The sequence below is a fragment of the Medicago truncatula genome, chromosome 4 (assembly GCF_003473485.1).
Source record: "Medicago truncatula cultivar Jemalong A17 chromosome 4, MtrunA17r5.0-ANR, whole genome shotgun sequence".
NCBI classification, from domain to species: domain Eukaryota; kingdom Viridiplantae; phylum Streptophyta; class Magnoliopsida; order Fabales; family Fabaceae; genus Medicago; species Medicago truncatula.
The window spans coordinates 50,445,863-50,471,743 of record NC_053045.1 but is presented as its reverse complement, the minus strand read 5'-3'; the positions used below and the strand labels follow the sequence as shown (position 1 = coordinate 50,471,743).

The following is a 25,881-nucleotide window of genomic DNA, read 5'->3' as shown; positions in this document are numbered from 1 at the left end:
ATCCTTCAGTTCTAGTTTTCTCAAAAAACAAAAATATGGGTCTTTTGGTCCAAATGAAAAGGTGTTACTTGCTAAAAGAGACCTTCATAAAAATGAGTGGGTCAAAAGACTATATATATATATATATATATATATATATATATATATATATAGTCAAAGCTGGTCAAAAGACTATATGTGCTTCTTTAAAAAAAAAAAAAAAATCTATTACAAAGCTGGTCAAGCAGTACAATGTGTACACATAATCATTGTAAGTCTCTAGTTGATGCCCTTACTTCATCTAATGCTCCCATCACCGAGTTTTATGATCTTGTATCTCAATATTGAAGTCTGTTGACTAGTAATCCTGACTTTATAATGGTTTTTGTTCGGATGGAAACTAATAGGTTGTTTATAGTTTTGCAAGAGCATCTTTATCTCACCATAACCTTGATATTTTCTATGATGTACTCAGGACCGTTCTTTGGGGAGTGCAAAGAGTTCAACCGAGTTGAGCCTCCCAAATGATGAGCCTCAAGAAAAAAATGATTACTCAATATCCCCACCTCTACTCAAAAAAGAAAAATAAATATGTTTCATATTTCAATTTCTAAATAAAAAAAATCATGTTGCATGTTTTTACATGATAGGTTAACAATTAACTAATTTTACATGATGGTAACTAATTGGTGAGAGTTTAATATTTTAACCTCGAATCTCTAAGGAACGATTATAAAAGGGCATTAGTATCAATTGAATCAATAAAAATTTATATCTTCTCCAATTCATTGAAAAAAGTTTCTTAACAAACACTTGTCAATATATTAAACAAGTCTTGCAACAATTATGAATTTCGTAAAAATAAATAGCTTATTGCATAAATTGAAATTATATTTTATTTCTCAAATTATTTAGAACCTCTCTTCGTTTAATTATTTCATAAACACCAACAATTTATAACTGGCAAAGACTTCTATTTAAAAACAAAAATATAAATTTAACAAGAATTATTTTGATTGGAAAGTGAAAACCTCGCATAACATGAGCTGAAATGAAAACCTCGCATAACACGAGCAGATCTAAATTTAACAATTATCATTGTAAAGGTTGTAATTTTTGAGAACGAAAACTATTGATAAAAAAACAAAACATGTGTCGTGTGTGTAATACTATAAGAGTAAGTATTTGCTGAATTAAACTATGGTGTGCGGCCACTTCCCCTGGCGACTGCTTATCCTTTTAGTTGGTTTGTCCCTTCTAAACTTTCTAAGGAAGGAAACTGTCCCATGTCACCACTCCTTTTTAAGAATGATAAATTGACATCTAAAAGGGCTTATTTCAAAATTAATAATAAATAATGTTGTACAATATTAATTTAAAATACAATAAAAAAGTAGCTTGACAAATTAAATTGTTTTGTAGTGTTGTTTTTTACAAACAAGTAATACTAGTGAATCCACAAGCTATTTGTAAATATTTTTGCTTCAATAAGTTCTGTTACCGATCATCGGAAGAAATAGAGTAAGAATCTTCTTCATTTGAAGAATGTCCTAACTCCAAGAAATATGGTCTTTTAGCAGGAATTTTTGCGAGGGGTCTTGAAATACATTTCAACAGTTAATGAAAATTATGCTAGTATTTTTATGAAAATATTACCCCATATTTAACATTTAATAACAACAAAATCTGAATTTATGTTTTTAACAAAAATTATTTTTAATGAGACTTTTGTGTAAAATAAAAAACATAGAATCTTGAAACCTTTTCTTTCTCTTTAACATTTTGGCTGCCTTATATACTTTTTTACGAAAAATGTGCATCGGGAGAAAGACAAAAAATCACTTTTTTTCTTATATATTTTCTCTATCATAAGAAACATGCATCACTGTAAACTTTTTTTTTTTTTTTAAACCTAAACTAACCCCTTCAAATCACTGTAACGTTTTCTAATTATTTATTTTTGTAAGTTTAACGCATATATTTTTTTAAATGAATCCTAAGAAATATAGAGAAAAAAATATTACTTTCTCATCTCATATATTCCACATTATTTATGATGTCATTTTTCAATACATTTAAGAAACATTACTACACCCCTCAAAAAAAAGAAACATTACTACTATAACTTTAAAAAGAATATGACATGACATTTTTTATATCAAATCATGACTAATTTAACTATTGATCCCAAGAACAGTTGTCCCAAAGGCCAAAACTGTTTATTGTTCAACAATACCTTAGAAATTCTATAAAAAAAATTCACAGGGTGCGTTTCCTGAAACAATAGATCAAGTGTTACTAAATACATATCTAGGTGTAACCAAAAAAATACATATCTAGGAAATATATATTTTTTCTGCATTGATCCTGCTGGATCATTGTTCCCTCCCACAGAAATCCGCAAAAGCTCTCGCTCAAACGGATCAAATGCAATTAAAATTCATACAAGAGATAAAACATACAAAACAATTCCTTCTTAATGAGTAACTTGCAACTAATTTATTCAAGAGTTGGTACAAATACAACATATAAATAAAAATACAGGCACTGAATCATATGAACGGAGAGGCACATCTTTGTAGCATCCACACAACTGAAATAAATCAAAACAATGATATGATATATGATAAAATTGTGAGCCTCGCTACTCAAGCTTTAACCTTCTGATTTGGCTTGAAGACATTCTCAATGAGTGATTCCTTGATAGACAATAGTTCTGGAAATTCCTTCTTCAATTTTCCCGCATCAAGCTCATTGTTACTTCTTGGAGCAACTATCACCTTAGCTTGTTCCTCAAGAGTGAAATTCTTCCAGGTGAAGCTTGAATCGATATAGTCTTTGTACATCTGTAAGATTTCATTGTGGCTAACAACTCCAGGATTTGTGAAGTTCCAGATTCCAGTGAGGTTTCTCTTTGCCATCTCAATTGAGATGGGAAGAAGTTCATCTAAAATGGTCATCGAGTTTGGAATATCTACAACCTTCTCATATCGAGTGATCTTTGTGATGAAATTGCGAGGGTTGGATAAATCAGATGAAATAGGCATCCTCACTCTCAAGGTGCATACATTATCGTAGTTCCTGAGCAGATCCTCTACCTGTGTTCACAAAAAAGGAAAACAAGTTAAACACATATCTCAAGTCTAACCTAAAATCCCACCTTGCTTTCTTTTTGTTAATATGTTTTTCTACATGCGCAATCAGTACGACTAATGCTACAAAATGACTAAGATCCGCTTAAGAGACTAATGTTTTTCGGGAAAAAATTACAAACAAGCTTCCCCGTAGTCATTTGTTTGGAACAACATTAATCATTCAATCAAGACCAGACAATCTAGATTCAAACTCAATATTTTAAATTATAAAACAAAATTGAAATCTGCATTTTTTTTCTAGACAACCAATGATACTCTAACTACATGAATGAGAGGAGAATTCATGGCTGCATATAAAAGTTAACATTAACACATTAAAGAAATCTTCTATACGCATCTGAAATCTGAAATGTATACATCAAGCATAAAATTATTTTAAAAATATAATATAAAACAGATCTAAGGTAAACAAAAAGAAAATGAAAATGACACATAAACAGATCGATCCTAACCAATAATTCAATAGATCAGCATTCACGTTTTAAATAAAATAGTAACATTCAGTAAGCTCATTGTGATTGCACAGCACGATCCGAAACAAAAACATGTAATTATATTATATAAACCATCAACCTTAAACATGTTTGTTTAAACAGAACAATTAATGTAACATACCATAGCCTTGGTCTTGGAGTAAAAAGAACCAATGAAATTAGGAGTATCTTCTTCCTTAAAACCAATACCGGATCCAAGAACATGATTCACATCATACTCAAAAATACATCCAGTAGCAAAATTAATAACAATAAGTCCACGTTCACGGCACACGTCAGCAAGAGTGAGAGTACCAACAACGTTAGCACGAATAGTTTCAACTTTATGAGTCTCACACCAGTCCACGTTGGGTCGACCCGTAACACCAGCAGCGTTAAACACGTGTGTTGGTTTAATCTCAGCTATGTCAGATTCCAATGAAGATCGATTCTCAAGACGACCCGACCCGTATTCGTATTGGATCCCTTGGGCGGTGCACAGTTTGCCTAAGAGTCCTCCTATCCAGCCGGTGCGGCCGTATATGAGAAACTTGAGGGGGGTGTCGGAGGAGGGTGCTGGGAAACCCATGATATGTGGAGTGAGAGAGACACGGAGATAGTATTGCTGGCTAGATCTGTGCCTCTGCTCTCTCGATGTGTATTGTTTTGCGTTTAGTAGCGTGATGAACCTTTCTTTATAATGTTAAATATAAACGGAGAATCAAATCAATCGATACGGAGCACGATGTAGCACTAATAATATTCCCATTTTAGTTTTCTTTTTTTTTTATAATTTAATGGAATATGTTCTACTCGCATACGCAGAGATTAATCTTTGAAATGGAATAAAGGTGTCAAAACTCTCTATGTATTTTTAAAGTAAATGTCAAAATTGTAGGTAATGTTGAAAAGAAATCTTTTATCATTTCGTCAATTCCTCTAATTGTTGGTGAGGTGTATGATAATTGTTTAACTTCCTTTTTATGCCATTAAATTAATTAAATATAAAATTAAATCGAGAATAATAATAAAAAAGTAAAGGATAAATGCATATTGTATCCAAAATTGCTGCAAATACGCAATCAATCATGCATGATGATATTAGTTTGATTATATATTATTAATTGGTCATTTTAATGATCAATTCGATTTATCGGTTTATTCATTTTATTAATCGGTTTAGTTCAGTTATGTGAAAATATAACTAAAAAATTGTCTCGTTGTATAAATCATATATCACTGGACCAAAAACCTTTATTGATGTAATTGAGTCTATAGTATCAGGTTGTTTTAGAGTCATGATATTTTCAAATGGGTATTATTTTGTTTCTTAAAATCTACGGTTCTCATGTATATAGTTGGTGTTTGCTAAAAAATGTATATAGCTGGTGTGAAAAATCATCTAGATATCAACATTGTCGATACCGTTGAATATTGAATTTCTTGTAAGGTGAGATTTATTTTTAAGAGTTTTTCGTAAGAAGTTTAAAATAGTAAATTTGTATTGGAATGTTATAAGCAACTTTCCTTCAAAAAAAAATATTATATCGTTGGTGTTATTAAAAAAGATAAAAAAAAAATTAATATTGTTATATTATTGTTGACATTGAAAAATATATATGTGATTTTTTTTAAAGAAAGATATCTATAACTTTCTCAAAAAATAAATATCTATACTTATAATTTTGTATCTATATATAAAATTTATATAAAATATCATTTATAATTTACACACAAATTTTCTATAAAATATCATTGATAATCTACAAGTGGTGGTGTAATAAAAGAGCGGAAAGACGAGCACATGAATGTCCGTTTTTTCGCTAGTACTCCCTCCGTCTTACAATAATTGTTTCTTTATCATTTTTTCTTTTTCTAAAAATAATTGTCACTTTAAAATACAAATGCAGCATTTATTATTATTATTACTTTCATTATTATACTGTTATTTATTGAATTTCATCTAACTTTACTAGTATTTCACTAACTATAATTAATAAGGGTATTTTAGTAAATGATCTTAATTTTACCATTGAAATCAACACAATTAATCATTTTCTTAATAATCGTGTACAAACATTAATTGACTATAATTTAGAACAGAGGGAGTAATAAATAAATAAATCTTGCTAATAAGTGTTCCAAGGACATTGTTTAAAGAACCCACAAAACGAAATTTTATCTTAAAAATACATGTAAAGGTCATAAATACACAATTTTCAATTTAAAAGTTACTATTTTTATATATTTAAACAGTGTCTTAAAAACACCTGTTAATATTTTCTAGAGTATAAACACACAAATTGTAAGTTTAATTGTAAGTTTCCCTATCAAATCCGGTGTAAGTTATATATGCATCAGTAACTTTCAATCATAGTAAATTTGAACACATCTATAGCTCTCATTTAACTCGGAAATTGTAAGTTTTTCATATCAAATCGACCGTTAATTTTGTTTGTTTGGACATTGACTGGTTTTGTTCTTTGTTTTATATTCTAACATTGTAACGTATTTTCGGTATCTTTTGACATGTCTTGTGCTAAGATATTGCTTTGTTGGTTTAATATATTTTATTTTGCCTTATTAATGTGATAAATGTTGTTTTTTGATTGAATATTTTATGATCGTAAATGCAGAGAATAATCTTTTAAATCGGATTAGTTCTGCTTATAAATGTAGCGATTAATATTTTAAACCGATTAGTTCTTTAAAAAAAAAATATTTTAAACTAAATAAAGGTCACAAAGCACTTTATCCCTTCTCAAAGCTAAATTCAAAACAAAATGTCTTATGAGCGTCGAAAGAAATCACTTACCATTTCATCTGGTTGTTGGTGAGTTGTATGATAGTAGTTGTTTAACTTCCTTTATGTCATTAAATTCATTAAATAATGAGCAGTGATATATGTACAACCATTTGTGACAATTTTGATGACAACTTTCATTTTTTCTCTTCTCATTGGTCCAAGACAATAGAGAGAGAATAAGAATATAATGTGAGTATTAGATAGATATTTGTCAAAAAGTTGTAATAAAGTGGTTGTACAAATATCATTTCTCTTAAATAATATAACTAAAGCGAGATGCTAATAACAAATTGGAGGAATACTGGCAACACATATTTTAACACACACTTTTCAACACATTCTCTTTATTTGGTTTAAATTCACATAAGTCACACTAAACCATGTGGGTCCTATGTGAATTTTAACCAATAAAAAAGTGTGTATTAAAACCTGTGTTGCTAACATTTCTCAACAAATTGTTCCCCTAGAAAAAAAAATACTCTAACCAAAATTGCTGCAGACACGCAAGCATGCATGGTGATAGTTTCATTATATATGTCATTTTAGTAATCAGTTTAGTTTGGTTTGGTTAATTTAAAAATATAATTAAAAAAATTGTCTTAATTTATAAACCATATATAACTGGACCAAAAACCTTCATTGATGTAATTGAGTCTAAAGTATCAGGTTGTTTTAGAGCCATGATATTTCTAAATGACTGTGGAAGGAAACAACAGAAACTAGAGGGAACCGATGGATACATTAAATTGATTTTGGAGCTTGGTTTTTATTATTTTGTTTCTTAAAATCTACGGTTCTCATGTAGCTGGTATGAAAAATCTTCTAGATATTAAAATTGGAGATGTCCAAATGAAGTCAAACAAAAAAAAATGAATGCTAACATTTATATCTACAACTTTTCATAAAGATTTTTAAACACAATTTAAAATATAAAGGGGTGGAAAAGACACATTTGCACGCACTAATAGAGGCGCAATGCCGGTGCCGAGTCTGATACACTATAAATACATTTTTTAACATGTTGGAGAAATCTTTTAATCAATTTTGAGTTTAGAAACTTGTACCCTGGAAGAGAAAACACAGAGGAGGCAGAGTCCACCACCATTGGAGGAGATTTCTCAAGAACCGTTCATTGGTTGTTCTTGTAATTTTTCTTTAATCTATTTCTCTTGTTTATTTGTTATGGTAAACCATCCATTGTTGGGGATGAATAGACCTAGATGAATACTTTTGTTATGTGATTTGATATTTGGTTGTTGATGAAACTTACTGAATTATTTTTCTTATCTTCATGCTTAATGCTTTTATTCGCTTGATCATCGATTAACTGATTTACGGTTCATATTGTGAAACAAGAGTTGAATTTATGAATGCTTTGAGATAAGATGTCTTTGTAGTCTAGGGATAGATGCAAACCCTTGAAATCATTGAGAATTCTTTATTCATTCATGTTTAGTTCTAATCTTAAATTCACTAAGGAATTAGGGGTTGCTTTAGAATTGATGATTTTGTCACTAAAGAATTAGGGCAAAGGTAATTTAGAGAATTTGGCAATTATTCAATAGAGGAGTTCAATAGTCATAATCAAATCATCAACTCAAGTTTGAAATTTAGTGAAACTCAACCGTCACAATTTTATTATTAAAAAGTTCAAACCAATTTTATTTTTCTTAATTTTCATTATTGCTATCAAACAAGTCCATTACCTTTTTGTTCAATTAAGTCACAAATATTATATAACGAGATCTTCGAGTTCGAGACTCAGTCTTACCGTTTTAATTTTACTACTTGCACGATTTCATACACTTGCGAAAATCGCCGTCAAATTTTTGACGCCGTTGTCGGGAATTGCCCAATCACTGTTGAATTTTATTTTATCTTAATCGATTTTTTTTGCTCTACAATAGAATTTTTGTTTTTATTTTATTTTTGTTGATTTTCTAATGTCGTGTGTCAGGGGTGTTTTTCTTCTTTGTTGAGATAATTCACCAAATATAATGGGAGATTTTAATGATTATCTTATACAACTTTCGGAAGAAACTGAAATTTGTATTCTATTTGCATAATGTTGTATATTTGAGGAGTAGATTATGAGAGAGACACATTTGAAAAAGACCTCCTTCGATTTCCACCTCATAGGTTTGATTTTTTTATTTTATTTTAAAGAAGGATATATGAGTGACAGTTTTGATTATTATGTCTCACCATCATAAGGTGAAGAACTATTGGTCTTGGAAGCAGAAGAAGATGAGTTTATCATGAAAAGATCAATTAGAACCAAATGCTACCTACTCAAGTTTGTCACAAAGATTCATATGACAAGAACTTTCATATCAAGGATGTTTTGATTGAATTCATGAATGATAATCAAGTTTCAATTGAAAGATTTGAGAGTCAATGTGAGAGGTTATTTGAGCAGGTTGTTTATTTTGAGAAGTTGGAGATCTGAGATAAATTCTCTGTTGTGGAAAAGAAAGATGAGGGAAAAGTAATAAGTATTGAGGATAAAGCCTTATTTATCTGTATACAAGGCCTTTTTGCTTATAAAATTTAAAGAAAAAAATATGTTTTCCTTCATAGGTCTAAAATAAAAGTTTTAGTGGTCTTACCTTTGAGCTGGCCCTAGATGTTTTGAGCCTAAAATATACTATTTCACTTATATTGCATGAGACTGGCATGAACTTCCATTATTTTGTTACAAACCTGAAAATATCTCATGATATGTAACTCTAATAGATTTTTTGTTTGTTTGTAGATGTAGGTAGGGCCGGTCCTAGGCCATAGGCGGGGGTTCGACGGCCTATGACCCTTGCCGATAGGGGGCCCAATTTTTTTTATGGTGGGGGATGTATATAGAAATATTTCGTTTCGGGTGGTATATATAAGAAAGTTTACATAAAGGCCCCAAACATTGACATGATAATGGACTGGGCTAAAGTTTGTTAATGTTTTTGGCACAATTGTCTATATGTACCCCCGTATAGTACAAATATTTCTATATACACCTTCCCTACAAATTTTTTGGTTGTTCTTATTAAGAGAAATGTTAGGGTCACACCCTCTAACATACATCAATCACATTTTGCCATGCCATCCACTTTTTTTTGCATTATGACTTGTTAACGATTCCACCATCCTTCATTACATTTATTATTATTATTATTATTATTATTTAAATTAAAAAAGGGTTAATTAAGTTTTTGGTCCCTATAAATATCTGCAGTTTTGTTTTTAGTCCCTATAAAAATAAATCACACTTTTTAATCCGTACAAAATTTTTCGTTAGTGCTTTTAGTCCCTATAAAATTTTCCGTCGGCATTTTTAGTCCCCATCAAAAATTTCCATCAATATTTGGTCCCTAAAATGCTTAAGAAAAATGTCACAGCGACTAAAAAATGTGATTTTATTTTGCAGGGATTAAAAACAAAACTGTGAATATTTATAGAGAATAAAAACTTAATTAACCCATTAAAAAATAAAGCATTTAATCTTGGAGTACTTCAACCTTCCACCCAACAAGGTCTCCTCCAATTCAACAATGAAATCCAAAAACAATCCAACACAAACCTTCCTTTCACTTTGATAAAATTCAGAAGCCATTTTTACAATTCAAATACTCTTTCCGTTCCTTTTTAAGTGTCACTTTTGGAGAAAAATTTTGTTACTATTTAAGTGTCACTTTCAAAGTTCAATGCAACATTAAATGTTGTTTTACCAATATTATCCTTAGTTATTTATTGCGGAGAGAGAAATATATAAAATGTGATATTAAATGAATAAGGTCATGATAGTAAAAGTATAGCTTATTGCATCAAAAGTAGTATTAATTGTTGATTGTCTTGATTTGTGTAAAATTTCAAAAATGTGACAATTAAAAATGAACGGAGGTAGTATCAATTTCGACAATCTTTTTCATCGAATTTCAATCCCCAAAATCTTTTTTCACATTTTTTCTTCAATTCAAACATCAAAACTTGAACCTTTCTAAATAAACTCCATTAAAAGGTTGCCATCAAACAGTTCCAGATCCGGGTACCTTAGTTTGCATATCTTTAATACAAACCACATCTCTCTCTCTCTCTCTCTCTCTCATGCCACAAGCTTCTGGTTCGTTTCACGTTTTCGATCTACCCTTGGATCCGAGGCTTACAAAATCATCAGACTTTTCCTTAACAGAATACCTAGATCTGCCTTTACAAAAATTAGAGTTCACAACAATGGCAACAAAGCTTGAAAAACGAGAAAATAAACATCAGGACAAAGATGAAGGAAGCAGTAACGAAATCAAGCAACAAAGAAGATGAAGGCTAACAGAGAGAGAGAGAGAGAAGGGAATATGCAAAGTCATTGAGTTTGTGTTTGTGTAGAGAGTGACGATGGTCACAAGCAAAACCTGCTCAACCGATTATCAGGTAATGGTATTAAAAAATGAGTTGATGTGGCTTCACATAATAGGGTGTGTTAAAAGGTGTGACCCTAACATTCCTCTCTTATTAATGTGCCAAAAAAATTATTATCAAAGAAATTAGTGATAATTTTTTCGGCCATTTCTTCATGATAATTTGCTTCACTAATATTAAAAATATTGGGGATATTTATTATCCAATAAATTGGGATAATTTTCATAACAAAACAAATTATATTTTAGTTGAAAATGAACCTACTAAAGAAATTAATCTTAATCTTGTCTTTCAAAGGTTTCAAAAAAATAAGGGTTAAATATGTTTTTGGTCCCTATAAATATGTCAACTTTTCATTTTAGTCCCTCTAAAATTTTCCTTCAATTTTTAGTCCTTATAAAATTTTCAATCACTACTTTTGGTCCCTATTTTTAATTTAATTTTTGTATTTTTTAATAAAATTGCGCAGAAATGTGTATAATATTCTAAAAAAAATTCCTAAAAAAATTAGAATTTTTTAACAAAACACAAATTAAATATGAATTTTTAACCGAAAAACATATAAAAATTCATATTAAATTCAAGTTTTGTTAAAAAATTCTAAATTTTTTTTGGAGTGATTCTTGTAATATTTTGAATTTTTCTGGAAAATTTTATTAAAAAATATGAATTCTACATATGAGTTTACTTTAAAAAAGGGACCAAAAGTGAAGATTGGAAATTTTATAGGGACTAAAAGTTGAAGGAAAATTTTAGAGGGACTAAAACGAAAAGTTGACATATTTATAGGGACCAAAAACATATTTAACCCAAAAAATAAATTACATCAATATTGTAATCTCAACTTTCTTGAATTGATTGAAATGATTGCATAGTTGAATTTGATAATGCAAGATCATGCGAAACACGTTCATGTATCATTATAATGAACTTGTTAGAGATACTTCTAACATATAAAAAGAGGAATGATGTACTTCTAGTATACAAAAGAGTTCTTGTGTCTATGATTCTTCTAAAAAGTAACACTAATTTTGTATCATGTATTATTGTTGTTATGAGTTTAACATTGGAGAATTTGCATCTAAGAGTTTAAAATTTAGTTAATTACGTGCTGATATACTTTTACTTTTTTGGTGTTAATATTTTTAGGTGCTAAAATTTCAGTCTACTTTGCGTGTGCTATTGTTCTATACTTCTACGATATTTTATTATGTTTTGATGATTTGATTTATTTTCAGACGTTGTCTAAAAAAAATTACTTGATAATGGAAAGCGGAAAAAACAAATGAAAAGTTAATAAAATTGCAACAATGAACTAACAAGTTTTATTTTATGTGGACAAATAAACTAATTGAGCAAGAAGCTCCAAGCCAACAAGACTTTAGTAATCATAAGCCAAAGTGAAGAAAGTCGAGCTGCAAGAGCTTATGTGGACGAATAAATTTAAGTAGACTTTGATTTTTGGTACGAAAATTTATGTAGACTCTCAATTTCAATTTTTGTTATGAGAAATGATATTTGTACAATCTTTTTTGACAACTTTTAAACAATTTTCTCTCTTATACTCACATTATATTCTTACTCTCTCTCATCATTTTTCTCTCTCCATTGTTTTTGACAAATGAAAATAGAGAAAAAGGAGGTCGTCATCAAAGTTGTTAGCAAATGGTTGTTCAAATATCATTGCTCTTTTGTTATAATGCTACGATGTCTCATACTGCAGTCGAATCATACCATTTTCTTCTCGACATTTTACTTTTTTTCATCGGCTGCATTTAAATAGGTTTGAGGTTTAATAATGTGTTAATGTTATGTATGTAGCACACTAATTAACGGTCCAAGTAATCATCTAAAAGACGGTTCAATGATATATTTTGATTTGAGGATTATTGCGTTCTATGTATGTTTTTGTTAGGGACTAAAAGTAGTTTAATTAGGCGTGTTATTTGAATAATTGTTTTTTTTTTTACAATTTTGAAGACAACCATAAATTTACAAAGAAAAGTAGATGTTAATACAAAAATAAAAACAATAGAAACAAAGAAAATAAAAACATAGTTTAAGTATAAGAGAAAAAATTGTCTCAAGATGATGACTGTACAAATATCATTTCTCTTTTTTACCTTTGTTTTATATAAGATCTCAAAAGGGTCTTATCAACAATTGTAGCTTACATACTCCTAATTTGTTGAAAATTGCAAATTAACTTGTGATATTTTTTTTATACAAAATTAATTTAATTTATTAATTTATTTGAAATGATCAAAATAACTTATAATTTGACATGGAGGCAGTGTTTTTTATTTTTATAATGCTTTATTTAGGGAATTCTTCAAAGCTTTCTATATCGCTTATCATATACTTTTTTTTTTTAGTTTTAGTGTAGTCATTTAGCTTTTAAATTTTCTAGTTAGGTTTATGAATTTAATTTGCATGCCATGATATTGCGAGAATTATTTACACTATCAATTAATTATAATTGTTGAATCATTAAAATTATTTGATTTTAATCTCGTGTACCTGAAAAATCATATCAAGGGAAAGTTCTGATTAATAATTTTGAGATTTTTTTTATTTCAAGTGGATTTTTTTTTTCTTTGAGGTAATTTCAAATGGATATCTTATTTTGAAAAAAATCATACTAATATTATCTGTTTTTAAATCTCAAACTTGCTCATCCAACCATCAAAGTTTAGTTTGCAGTTATCCTTACGAGATTTGAACTTAATCCTTATCAATCGAGCGAACCTATATTAGTTCATAATGCTTAATACACGAAGTCTCATTTTATACCTTTCTTAGAACAAATTCTCATATAACAATCTCTGAAAAAAAGTTTTTATAAAATAAAATGAAAGAATAATTTGATAATTTTTTTTGTTTGTCCCATGCCAAACATAATCATCTTTTTGTCTTCTTCGAACTATGGGCCAAGAACAAGTTGATTTATTCCAATTTTATCATCACACTGTATCTCACTTCTTTATCTTCTTATTTTTTGTCACCAAACTGAATTATTTTTTGGTGATAACTAGGGTACTCATGGAAGAATGGTGGATAATTTATCCTAACCAATACACATTAGTCACATAAACACATTTTTAAGTGGTATCCATGAACTATTTTGACCCCACCAATAAATTGGTCATTTATCCACCATTTTTCAAGGATAATCTAAAAAAAACCTTATTTTTTTCTCACGCTTTTATTTTCTTTCAACAGTCTTTTTCTGTAGAAAGAAAAATATGTATAATTTCCCTTGCAATCCATACTGGCACTTGGCATGATCTTGTTGGCCACTTACTGTCGGTGATTTGCTTATAAAACTAAAAGTGTAAAACTTTAACGTGGTTCAAATATCAATTTTCGTACGGATGAAATTCCCTTTTCTTCACCATTGCATTGCTGTTAGTATGTTACTATGTCCGAAAACTACAGGCAACGGACAAGGTTGTTTGGTCTTAAACGATGCAACTTGGGCTGTGTGTTCCTACACCCACGAATTGTCCAGATACACGGTCACTACCTGGGATAAACATGCATCTTCTTTTTCAAGAGTGAAGCAAAAGTAGCTAAAATAGTTTAATAATGTGGATTCTCGTGCGCACCACAAGGGCATTTATATTACTATAACTTTCTTAATTTGGGAGTTGTCTTCATTTGTTTTGAGGGTTTGCCGAGAAAAGAAAAGGATTCGGTTCTTTTCTAGTTACCTATTACCTATCCTAATCTTCAAATATACTATATTTTAGAGGTAATCTTCAACTTTCTGTTTAGTACTTAAAGTGAGAGTGTTATATACATTATAAATCTATTTAAATTAAAGGTTAAATTACACATAATAAGTTGATTTTTGAGTTCTTTTTTACCACCTACATAATTGTAATAAGTTGGTCATTTAAATATTTTTCGTACCAACCGATTTGAGGTTGACCTAATGGTTGACTTGGGATCTTGATGTTTGCTCCCCTCAAAGTCTAAAGTTTGATTTCTTTTGGTGCCAATTTCGATCGGCAAATCTATACAAAGCTAAAACTCTGACTTTAAATGGGCCCCCCACAAGTGGGCGGTTGAATTGGTCCCCTCGAATTAGTCGGTTATTAGATTAGATACCGAGTTTAAAAAAATGATTTTTCGTACCACTTAAGTATTGTGATATTTAATTGTAACTTTTAGGCCCTGAATAACTTACATTTTTTAGATCTGAAATCTAACATATTGTTACGATTAAATAACTTAAAGGCCTAATTGATACTGAAAAAATTTAAAGGACCAATTTATTACAATTAAATATTTTAAAGAACGTAAGAGTTTAAATATTATTTATCTTTTAAATAATTATTCATGTGGTGTGTCGAAATAAATTTTATTTAGGACTGTGCCTATGCAAGAGCGTCCTATAATTGATATATATATTTTATAAGACTCTTAAATAGGAGGAATTCTTTTATAGTCACTAACATAAATGAACAGTGTTTGGACATACACACATTAAAATTCTTTTTCTAATAATGAAAAAGAAATTGATAATAAAATAATTTAGTATTTTAAAGAATATCATTTTTGTGTGTTTGTGACTAAGGAAGAATGTCTCGTTAAATAGTTGTTGATTTTTAGATGTTCAAATAACATACATTGTTTTCCTAAATCATATATCGTTGATAAACGTTTGTCATAACCTTTATACTCCCTCCGTCCCAAATTGTATGTCACTTTAGAAAAAATATTTGTCCCAAATTGTATATCACTTTAGAATACCAATGAAACATTAATGTTACTTTTTCTATTATATCCTTAACTATTTATTACTCTTTCTTTTTTCAATTCTTTCATTTATCTTTCTCATATCATTTATTAAGGATAATTTTGTAAAACAACTCATAATATCTCTTTTCCACACAATATTAATTACATTTCTTAATATGTGTGAAATGCCAAAAACATCATACAATTTGGGACGGAGTATTTTATTTTTAAAAATACTAACAAATGTTTTTGTAGCACTTGTTAAATAATTAAATACAATAAAATTATTTTAGAATTTATGTAAAAATATATTTTTTAATATAAATTTTATTTCATTTTATTTTTCCATTAGCCATGCTAATTAGAATGATTCTATTTTTTTTTAGAGAAATACTTATAAAGACACAATACCAAATCAAAATCATATAATCATACACTCATTATAATATCTATTATTTAATTATTTCAAAAAGATATTATTATTTAATTCTTTTCTTTTTCATACTTTTTTCTTTTATATGTGCGCTTAAATGACTTATATTTATGTTTCTGACCAAAGAAGTGTTTTTCCTATTTTTTTAGTAATTGTTTTGCAAATCAGTAGTCTTTATTTTATTCTATATTGGCTAAGATAATACCTAGACATCTAGGTAGGTTACATAGGGAGAGTGGGGCATTCACTGCAATCAATCAACTGGTCATTCATCCCCTCTGCTCTTTCTTATTTTTCTCTTTTCATCATAGCAAAACTTCTGCTAGGGTTTCTCTGATTGAACCTGTATTGGCTTCTTTGAGGGTTGAGATAACAAAAGATTCCATTCTTTTCTTCCACTAAATATTTGTCAGGTACAATTACTTACTTTCAGCACCACTTTCTATTTTTGGATAAAAATACGCCACTTGTGTTCCAACCTTTGGTTAACTAGATCTCATTCCATTTTGTGTCTTTTTCAGTTCAGATCTTACCCTCAAAGAGAGTTCATAATGGTGAGAGGAAAAACTCAAATGAAACGCATCGAAAATGAGTCAAACAGACAAGTAACTTTCTCAAAGAGAAGAAATGGACTGCTTAAAAAGGCCTTTGAACTTTCAGTGCTTTGTGATGCTGAAGTCGCACTCATCGTCTTCTCTACCACAGGGAAACTCTATGAGTTTTCTAGTTCAAGGTATGTTTAATTTATTCACAAACTATATATTTAATCTATTTTGTTTATTAATTTGAACAGTATTATTGTGTACTTGGAATTTATGTACTATTATTTCTATATTAAGTATTAATTTTGAGAGCCCTTTTATGGAAAAGATCGTTGATATATATATCTATACACAAACAAATCAATCATATCAAGCAATATAAAGATTTTCACTGATGCTATAAAGGTAGGTTCGTACGGCTCATGATTTCAGCTACAAAGAACTGTGCAAATTAAAATTAAAACTGATTTGGTTAAATATCCCAACCATAAGGTCTGCTGCATCACCTAACTCTAGTGGTGTTACAAAACAGTAGTGAATAATTAACATAAGGTTTTAATGGATTAAAGCATCAAGGTGAGTGATTTAGCAGTAGATTTGATAAAAATATCTTGCTAGTTAAGTGGATTTGAGGTATATATATGTATGTTCAACCACACGTGTCAAATTTTCTTTCAAATGAGTTATTTGACACCTTTTCCTATTTTTAATTTGTGGATTCAAGAAGTGGAACCGAAGTTTAGAATATGATAAAACACAATTAGACAAATATAGATTTAAAATTCGTCATGAATTAAACTTTTAGTATAGGAGTAATTTAATTTTAAACATCTTGTTGCTACAAACACTTAACATAAAAAAGGTAAATTTCCCCCTTCAAATTGGTCATGGAACTAGTTAGTTATTTAGCCTCTAGAAAGTAGTGTTATAAAATGCAGTTTCTTGATTATAAGAGAAATTTGATTGCATGTTAAATCACCATAATATATGTATCAGAAAATCATTTTAACAAATTCACCTTAAATCTAAACCCATAATTATTATAATTGACAACCTCTTTCCAAAATATTATAATTGATAACCAATTGGGAATCTTTAGATTAACATCAAAATAAGTGCCAGTTCTTGATTTACCAGATATTACTAGTACTATTTTAATTATAATAATATGTTTATCTTTTTTAATTACATGTTAAAAGCATTGTTTCTCTTTCCTCGGCACGAGCATTACCTGTTGGAAAAAGTTAACCTTGTTGGTTTAAATACAGTTTTTGGGTTTGCGATGTCTTGTTTATTGCTTCCCCCCTCGCTTAAAATAATATCAAAATCTTAGGGGTTATGCATTGAAAATATACTGGGGACTTGTCTTTTTGTATTTGTCAAACAACTGTGGAGGTGTAGTGAATGTAGTAGTTACATATAAGAACCGGTTCGGTTTGGCAAGAAAACTACACTAAACCGATACCACAATTATAAAAACTGATCCGAACTGTTATAATGGTTTTTCTTGAATCGAACATAATTGAACTGATAAGTTATATATTTTGGAGTTTGAACCGAACCAGAACTACCTTTACATAAGAAGAAAAATGTGTTTTTTAAAATGTATTTCTAAACGAATTGTATCAAATTTCTATTATTAACTAGTAATTAGACTATTTAAAAAATATAAACCAAATCAAATTTTAAAGCTATTTAAAATTAAAAAGATTTTATCGTATGCATAAATAGTCTGTGAATTGAACCTAACTAATTCAGTCCAATTCACAAACTATTAGAACAAGTTCAATTTTTTCGGTAGAATAAAATGTAGTTTAGTTCGTTTTTTTTTAAACAACCTTAATTACAAAAACAAATAGCATTGTCTTATGCAATCCATGACTCACATGCATATATTTTACGTCTAAATTATTGTAGCACAATTATCTTTCACTATGTCAATGCAAGTTCAATTAGGTATATATTTTGATATTGTCTTTCCTAGAAAAACCTTTCTTTTATTTGGATTGACTTATTTATGTGCACTTATTTACGGTCACAATTGTTTGTCAAACTATTTGGCCAGGTTTATGAAAACAACTTATAATGTTCATAAGTTCTTTTTAGTCGTAGAGGTGGTTGGATCGAGTTAGGCTTTACAAAATCCAATTTTAATATAATAAAAAAATTCAAGGCTTAGACACGATATATAGTATGTCATAGACTTATTTTTAGGTCCGACGTGTCTAACCTCTTTAAAAGTTTGATATGACATATATTAGCATATTTATAAAAATGTCTATTTTATATGAATGTGTTTAACTACGTAATTAATAATAGTCCAATATCATTAAGTTCCAATTTTATAGTATCTAACAAGAGAATATAGATGATATGATTGTGTGTATATCATGTTTAAATTCTAGTTTATTTTGTCACGGTATCTATCATTTCCCTTGTAATAATACATGAACATTGCTATTTATCTAGAGAGTTTTTATGAATTGATCAAGAAAAGATTTCAACCAATTAAATTTGTTATTTGCCGGAAATCAAGGGAGGTAATGATGTGTAATTAAGGAAAGGTGTTAACAAATACACTGTCTTAAAATTTTCTTGATACATTTTGTCATTGTATCTATCATTTTCCTTATAATAATACATATAAATGTGTAGAAAAATTATCTAGGTTAACAAGTTTAAATCACTAAAATATTAGGAAACTTAATAAATTTATTTAAAAGTACATAATCTAATATAATAATAGTAGTGAAAATATATTATTCATATTTACCTAAATTGATCAAACCGGCAAACCGAAAAGTCTATTTATAGCATATGTAGTAGTCTGATAAATAGAATTCTAGATAATTTTTTACCTTCACTATTTAAAAAAATAGGCTTTTATGATTTCAAATTCACTTTTATTTTAAAGATGTTAATGAGTTTTCTTAATGCATTGGTTAAAAGGATAAATATAAAAATATTATCTTAACATGTGTAATCAACTTTTTATAAGTTAAGAAACTGCATTTTCCAATGTTAAATTTTTATTTTTTGCTTTTTTAACAAACTTGTTAGTATAACTTTAATTTAATCTATACCAAACTGATCCATATAATAATAATATAAGCTGATGGATTTTTTGAAAGGGTCTAAGTCCTTTCAATTTGTAGCTCGGATGGTTATAGCGTTTCCATTCATTTGTTGCATACTTCAAAATGAATTACATGATTTCTTCTTTTGGTTATATATAAAATTTCTGTTCTTCTCGAGTTATAAGAAACTTTAACTTGATATACTTGTTACTGTCCTTGGAGATACTTCAGTATAAGCAAGACAGTGGAACGCTATCAAGGGAAAGTCAAGGAACTGGTTCTCAGCACCAAAGGAATCCAAGAAAATACACAGGTTAGCTCTTCATCATCGTCATGTATATATCCGGTGAAATAGATTCCTAAATAAGTTTTGTTGTAAAAAATATCTAAAATTTGATTAATTGAAGCGCGCGCATATATATATATATATATATATGGAACTAGTTTATATTTACACTTGTGGACATGGCTTTATCTTATTGAGGATCCAGTTTCTTGTGCATGTACGGGTAACTAACTAATAACTATAACCTATGAAGTTTGTTTTTAGTCTCTCTTTAAAAAGTGACCATTTGTCCCTCAATTTTTGAAATATATTATTTTTAATCCTAAACTTTTTAAAATGTGTTGTTTGTAGTTCTCTGGAAAAATATTGAAGGGGATTAATACTGAATTTTATGAAGAAAAAAAAAAGCATGTTCAAATTTGAAGAACAAATCACGCCACTTTTCAAATGGGAGATTAAAAACCAATTGAACTTTATGAAATTTTGAGGGATACAGATATATTTAGCCCCAAAGTTTTAATCACACATTAAATAAATTACAAACTTGTCTATGTGAATTTAACTCAATTAGTAGGGATATTGCATCATACATGTAAGGGTCGTGGTTCAAATCTCGCACACATTAATTATTATAAGTTTTTAGGCATTAGGCAACTTGTATATTATCTTCTATTCAATTTTGTATATTGAAATTATTGAAATAAATGTTTTTGAACATATATCGTAGTGAGCAAGTCTTACTTGAGCACAAACACAAATAAAAAGTGGTTAGAAACACTAACATAGATGGAAGAAAATAAATGATAAAGAATTAGTCTCATCATTCAATTATTTTTTCTTTTAATTTTTTTAAGGGTGTGCATAACCACTTTTTATTTGTGTTTGTGACTATATAAGTATTTCTCATATCGTAGTATTGTTTACTTAATATATCTCTAATAATAAATAAGAAATTTAATCAGTATACTCTATCAATGTATAATTATTTTACATATATGATGTGTTACCATAGGACAATACATCATTGAATACATATATAAAATAATTATACAGACATATTGTGTTAATTAAACTCATAAACAAGTGGGCTCATTGGCACACTAACACGAAATTCTATTCTCATGGCAATCTATGTTAGCTCGTCCCATTAAGTCCGCATACCCATTTTTGCATCCGAAAAAGTCTTACCCTACTGTCATGCTTCAAATCTTGTTTCTTATCTGATATTTATGGAAATCTCACTTTGCTTTCACTTATTTGAAAATTGCCTAAATTTTTTGTGAATTATATAACTTTATTCATAAACAAAATGACTCTCATGCAATTTTTGTATCTTGATCGTGAAATGACTCTAAAAAATTATGCATGACTATAATAGGAACTAAATTTGCTTTGACATGCACATAGAAATAATAAAAGTATAACACTAGCTTTGGTGGGAGAATTGACCTGATAAACTCCGTTGAACAACATTCTTATTTTCGACCTATCATTTCTTAAGATGCATGTCAATGTTTTGAAGCTTATCATTCAAATCCAGAGACGATTCATATTGGGTGAATCAAAAGGAAGAACAAAAATACCTCGGGTTTGTTGGTCAAATGTGTTTAAGGCAAAACACGAGGGTGAGCTTGGGATAAAAAAACTTACGTTTGTTTAATCTTAGTCCTTTAGGGAAATGGAGATGGGGATGCTTTTGGACGGCTCGATACTTTGGCGCCATGTCCTGGTTGTTGGGTACAATATTTAACTCAAGATTGGCCTTTGAACTACTTGAATTCATTGGCTTGGTGGCAAGATATCTCTTTGTTGGGATCCAACCCTAAGTAATAGGTTGGTTGATTCTCATATGAGACAGTTAAAAATCTTTGGAATGGCCATCAATTTCTTTCTGGCACGAAGAGTGGATTGGGTTATGACAACTTTTTCATCAATTTCCCATGTTTATTAGATAGCAGAGAATGAAACCTCGATGGTGGCCTATGCGGGACACTCGTCGTATGACATTTGGGTTTGGGATCTTAAATGGAGGAGACCTTTATTCGTTTGGAAAGAATAATTGGTTTTAGATATTTTATGTCTCATGGTGAAGTCTCTTTGACGTAGATGATGAGTGGTCATGGGTACATGACACTAGTGGTCAAATACTTTATAAAATCAGCCTATTTTGCGCTATCGGCAAAGGTCCCACCCAACCAGGGTCTCTCCAACAATGGGATTAAAATTCTTACTAAGGCGTGGAAAAGTATCACACTATCAATGGTTTTTGCTTTCTCTTGTTAGATAAGACTCTGGCTTTTATAAACCTTCTGCGTCGTTGTGTTATCCCATATGTAATTGCAACTTGATTTATGTTTTGTAGGTATGGGCTAGAGTCTGCGAGACATCTTAAGGTGACATGTAATTTCTCTCGTAAAATTTAGTAGTGTCTTTCGTTGGTTCGGGTGGCAATTGACAATGTCACCCGATTTGTTTGGCTTGTTTTCGATTCTACTCTTTTGGTAGGTTAATAAGGGGCAACAATCAGCTTTGATTTGACATTCAGTTGTTGAGATGATTTGTAAGACACGAAATGATGTTATTCTTATCCTTTGTTGTGTTTTTTTTAGACTCGATTCATAATGGGTTGGACACTTGAAGTATCCATTGTACTCATTTTTATTTATCTATTATCGTTTAGCCTTAAAAAAATTAGCAATCACATCTGAATTTATAATTCGTTGGTTTATTGGTGAGTGATTATGTTGGAAATCACATTGCATGCATTCTTTTAAAGAATTTTTATCCTTTTTCTTTCTTCATGCAGCATCTAAAGGAATGTGATATCGACACAACAAAGAAGTTGGAACACCTAGAACTTTCCAAAAGGTTTTTAGAACCAACTTTCTTTAATTTGGTTCCATTTTGACTGTTACATATTGAGAAGACAAAAGGACACATGAATGATTATTCTCATGTTCTATTGGATATTTTCATGTATTGTAGGAAGCTGTTGGGAGAAGAATTGGGTTCATGTGCTTTTGACGAATTACAACAGATTGAAAATCAACTTGAACGTAGCTTAAGCAAAATAAGGGCAAGAAAGGTACAATTTAGATCAATCAAGTTTTGCTAAGTTTTAGTTATTAATGAATAACCAAGTAACCTAATTGAAGAACTTGGTGCTATTTATGTTCAGAATCAATTGCTCAAGGAGCAAATTGAAAAGCTAAAAGACAAGGTATTGAACAATGTTACTACTATAATGATTGCATGTTTCTTCTTTCATTCAATTTATTTATTTATTTATTTTCGATTGCTTAGTATAATTATCAATATTTTTTGCTCTAACTTAATTCAGGAAAGGTTACTTCTTGAAGAAAATAAACGCTTATGCAAGCAGGTTAGTCTCTTTAATTATGAAAGATTAACATAAACATAACTAAATAATAGTAATTAAATGTAATCACAAGTGTGCGTCACCCGACATGCCTTTATTAAAAGCTTAATTTTCCATTGTTTTTCACCTTGATTAAAAGAAAACATCTGACTTCACTTCATTGTTGTAGTGTGGAATTGGACAAAATGATTGTTTAAATAAACAACAAGAAAGTGTGCATGACGAGGAGGTGGAGACAGAATTGTTCATAGGGCGACCAAAGAAAAGAATGAATTGAGAGCTGAAACCAGCAACATAAGAAGAATATAATTAACATTGAAAGTTAATAATGTCTATATAAATAAATATTCATCCGCATTGAAAGTTTATGTTATATCTAATTAAATACGTAACTTTTGTTGTACTGCATCAATAATATTAATCACAACGTACGATGCTTGTGAACGTTGTTTGTCAGATAATAATCTAACTCATATATCAATTGTTAATTTTTGTTTTGATAATTATAAGGCGTGTTAGCCTCTGTGTCATGTAGTGAAAATGGACAAAAACAATAGGAAACAAATAATTAGGTAGTGGAGTATTGTACAAATAGATAGTGGCAAAGCATTGTTTGAAGAACAGGAAGAGACGTGTGTTACAATATGCCACCAATACCCCTAAGTCCTAATCATTTATGGGGCAATTTCATTTTTATTTACACAGTAACTGTGTTGGGTGTTGTTACGATTTGCTAGCTTCTATTTCATAGTATTGAACCCAATTAGCTTGAAGACGACTCAGAATTCTGTCTATTTAATATTTTGAGGGAGATATGTTTGGACCACACTTGATTTTTAAACCCTAGAAGACGCAATGTTACCCACTCTTATTATTAAAATCTTAAAAAATAGTGTTGCACATAGCTCAAAAATTAGCTTCAATGTTACCCACTCTTCACAATGCAAAGGCATCAGAAGAATGCTTTGTATACAACACATCTCCATCCATAATGATTTAAGATTGGATCATGTTAACGAGTGTTCCAGGCAGTGCTACAGAGCACTAGTTAAGCAATTAAAAATGGAAAGAAATGACAAAGTTAATATTAAAAACAACATTTTTTCAAGTTTTAAAAAAAGTAAAATACACGATTTTCAAGAAAAAATTTCTTGTGATAATTCCTTAACTAATGTCCCGGGGCATTAGTTAACATTTTCCTTTAAAATTTAGGTATGTCTACCAGATCGTAACAAGTAATAATGTAGTAAGTGAATTGTTTTTATAAGGATTGTCGTTCAACTTGGTAATTAGCGGAATTTATTTAGAAGAGTAAATAAGAGAAAAGATTTGAAGTGGTTGCATGTTTTAATTGTCCTGCCCAATGCGAGATTAATTTTAGATGATTCAGATGTTTAATAGTGATTAAGGAATCCTTAAAACCCCTTCGTCTTTGTTGGAATTTAAATAAAGAAATCATTCGTTTATAACTTGCTTATATTGGATTTAAGAAAGTAGAATATAACTCCGTGATGAATCAGCTAGGAATCAGATGACGTTTATTTTAATCCCCGTAATTCACCTTGCAAATTAGAGGGTCCCTAAAGATGAGTTATTATAACACTAAACTCATACTTATTATGTTAGAAATTAACTGATTCGCTATTGTCTTGTTATTTATAACACTCAAATTAAGGTTGAAAAATACTAGGAACATTCTCTATCTAACACTCTATCATTTTATGTGATATTTATTTCTATTGTGTTGTATCCACATGGATTTCACTCAAGTGAGTGTTAGAAAGAGAATGTTTATAACACTCATCAACTAGGGTTAACTATTCATATTTCTATTTTAGCCCATCATAAAAATAGAAGACTATTACTTTTTCACCCTACCCATTTCTCGCACGCCTTTTTTTTTTTACGAAAATGCTTTGTGATTTTCAGATTTTATAATCCGAATTGAGTTTTCCCTTTGCTTTGGGGTGGGAAAATGATTTTTTCACCAATTCGGATATTAAAATCCAAATACCCCCAAAAAATAGGACGTGTTCCTTGTTCTTTTTGGATTATAGAATCCGAACACCCCCTAAACACCCTTATTTAGAGGCAAAATTGTTCGGATTATATAATCTGAATTGTATCAGCACAAATTATGAGCTTGTTTGTAACTTATATAGCTAGTTTAAGGACCATATTAATCTTTCTAACTCTCATCATTTTGTTTTAGGTCATTGTTAGTTGTTCTAAAAAAAAAAAACCAAGGATCAAGACTCCCATGGAAGGGGCTTCTTACAGGACTCCGCCCCTCAAAATCTAAAATTTCATTGTTTAGACCTATTTTTTTTTTGAATTTTTCACATTCTCTGAAAAATCAGAAAAAATTTGCAATAGTTTTATATGTTTTTTAATTTTTTTTTGTGGTATTTTTATATTTAATTTGACATGTTTTATCATTTTTTTTTACTTTGTTTTTTGTTGTTTTTAAAAGCAAAAATTTTCAACTAGTGAAGTATGAGAGATTCTAATTGTTGCTTATGTATAAGCAGCAATTTGATCTGCCAAATTCATATTCATTGAATCCATCCACTATAAAACTCATCTATAAAAAAAAAAAAAAAA

General features: G+C 29.5%; 2 protein-coding genes across 3 annotated transcripts; one reads left to right on the top strand and one right to left on the bottom strand.

Moving 5' to 3' along the window:
• Positions 1 to 2,387: 2,387 nt before the first annotated feature.
• Positions 2,388 to 4,330, bottom strand: LOC25493641 (bifunctional dTDP-4-dehydrorhamnose 3,5-epimerase/dTDP-4-dehydrorhamnose reductase). The gene is made up of 2 exons (XM_013602207.3): positions 3,750 to 4,330; positions 2,388 to 3,077 (listed from the first exon to the last, which is right to left on the bottom strand). Exons 1-2 carry the CDS (start codon positions 4,194 to 4,196, stop codon positions 2,628 to 2,630), a joined length of 897 nt encoding a protein of 298 aa, XP_013457661.1. The 5' UTR covers positions 4,197 to 4,330; the 3' UTR covers positions 2,388 to 2,627.
• An 11,861-nt stretch (positions 4,331 to 16,191) lies between these two features.
• On the top strand, positions 16,192 to 23,780 carry LOC25493640 (agamous-like MADS-box protein AGL19). Of its 2 annotated transcripts, none has more exons than XM_024782925.2 (8): positions 16,192 to 16,406; positions 16,520 to 16,726; positions 19,844 to 19,925; positions 22,705 to 22,766; positions 22,884 to 22,983; positions 23,077 to 23,118; positions 23,239 to 23,280; positions 23,447 to 23,780. In XM_024782925.2, the coding sequence occupies exons 2-8, from the start codon at positions 16,545 to 16,547 to the stop codon at positions 23,552 to 23,554; spliced, it is 618 nt and encodes a 205-aa protein (XP_024638693.1). In that variant the 5' UTR covers positions 16,192 to 16,406; positions 16,520 to 16,544; the 3' UTR covers positions 23,555 to 23,780. The 2 variants fall into 2 exon arrangements, with proteins under 2 accessions (XP_024638693.1, XP_013457660.1); XM_013602206.3 differs by having other exon boundaries at positions 16,193 to 16,406; positions 16,515 to 16,726.
• Positions 23,781 to 25,881: the final 2,101 nt, after the last annotated feature.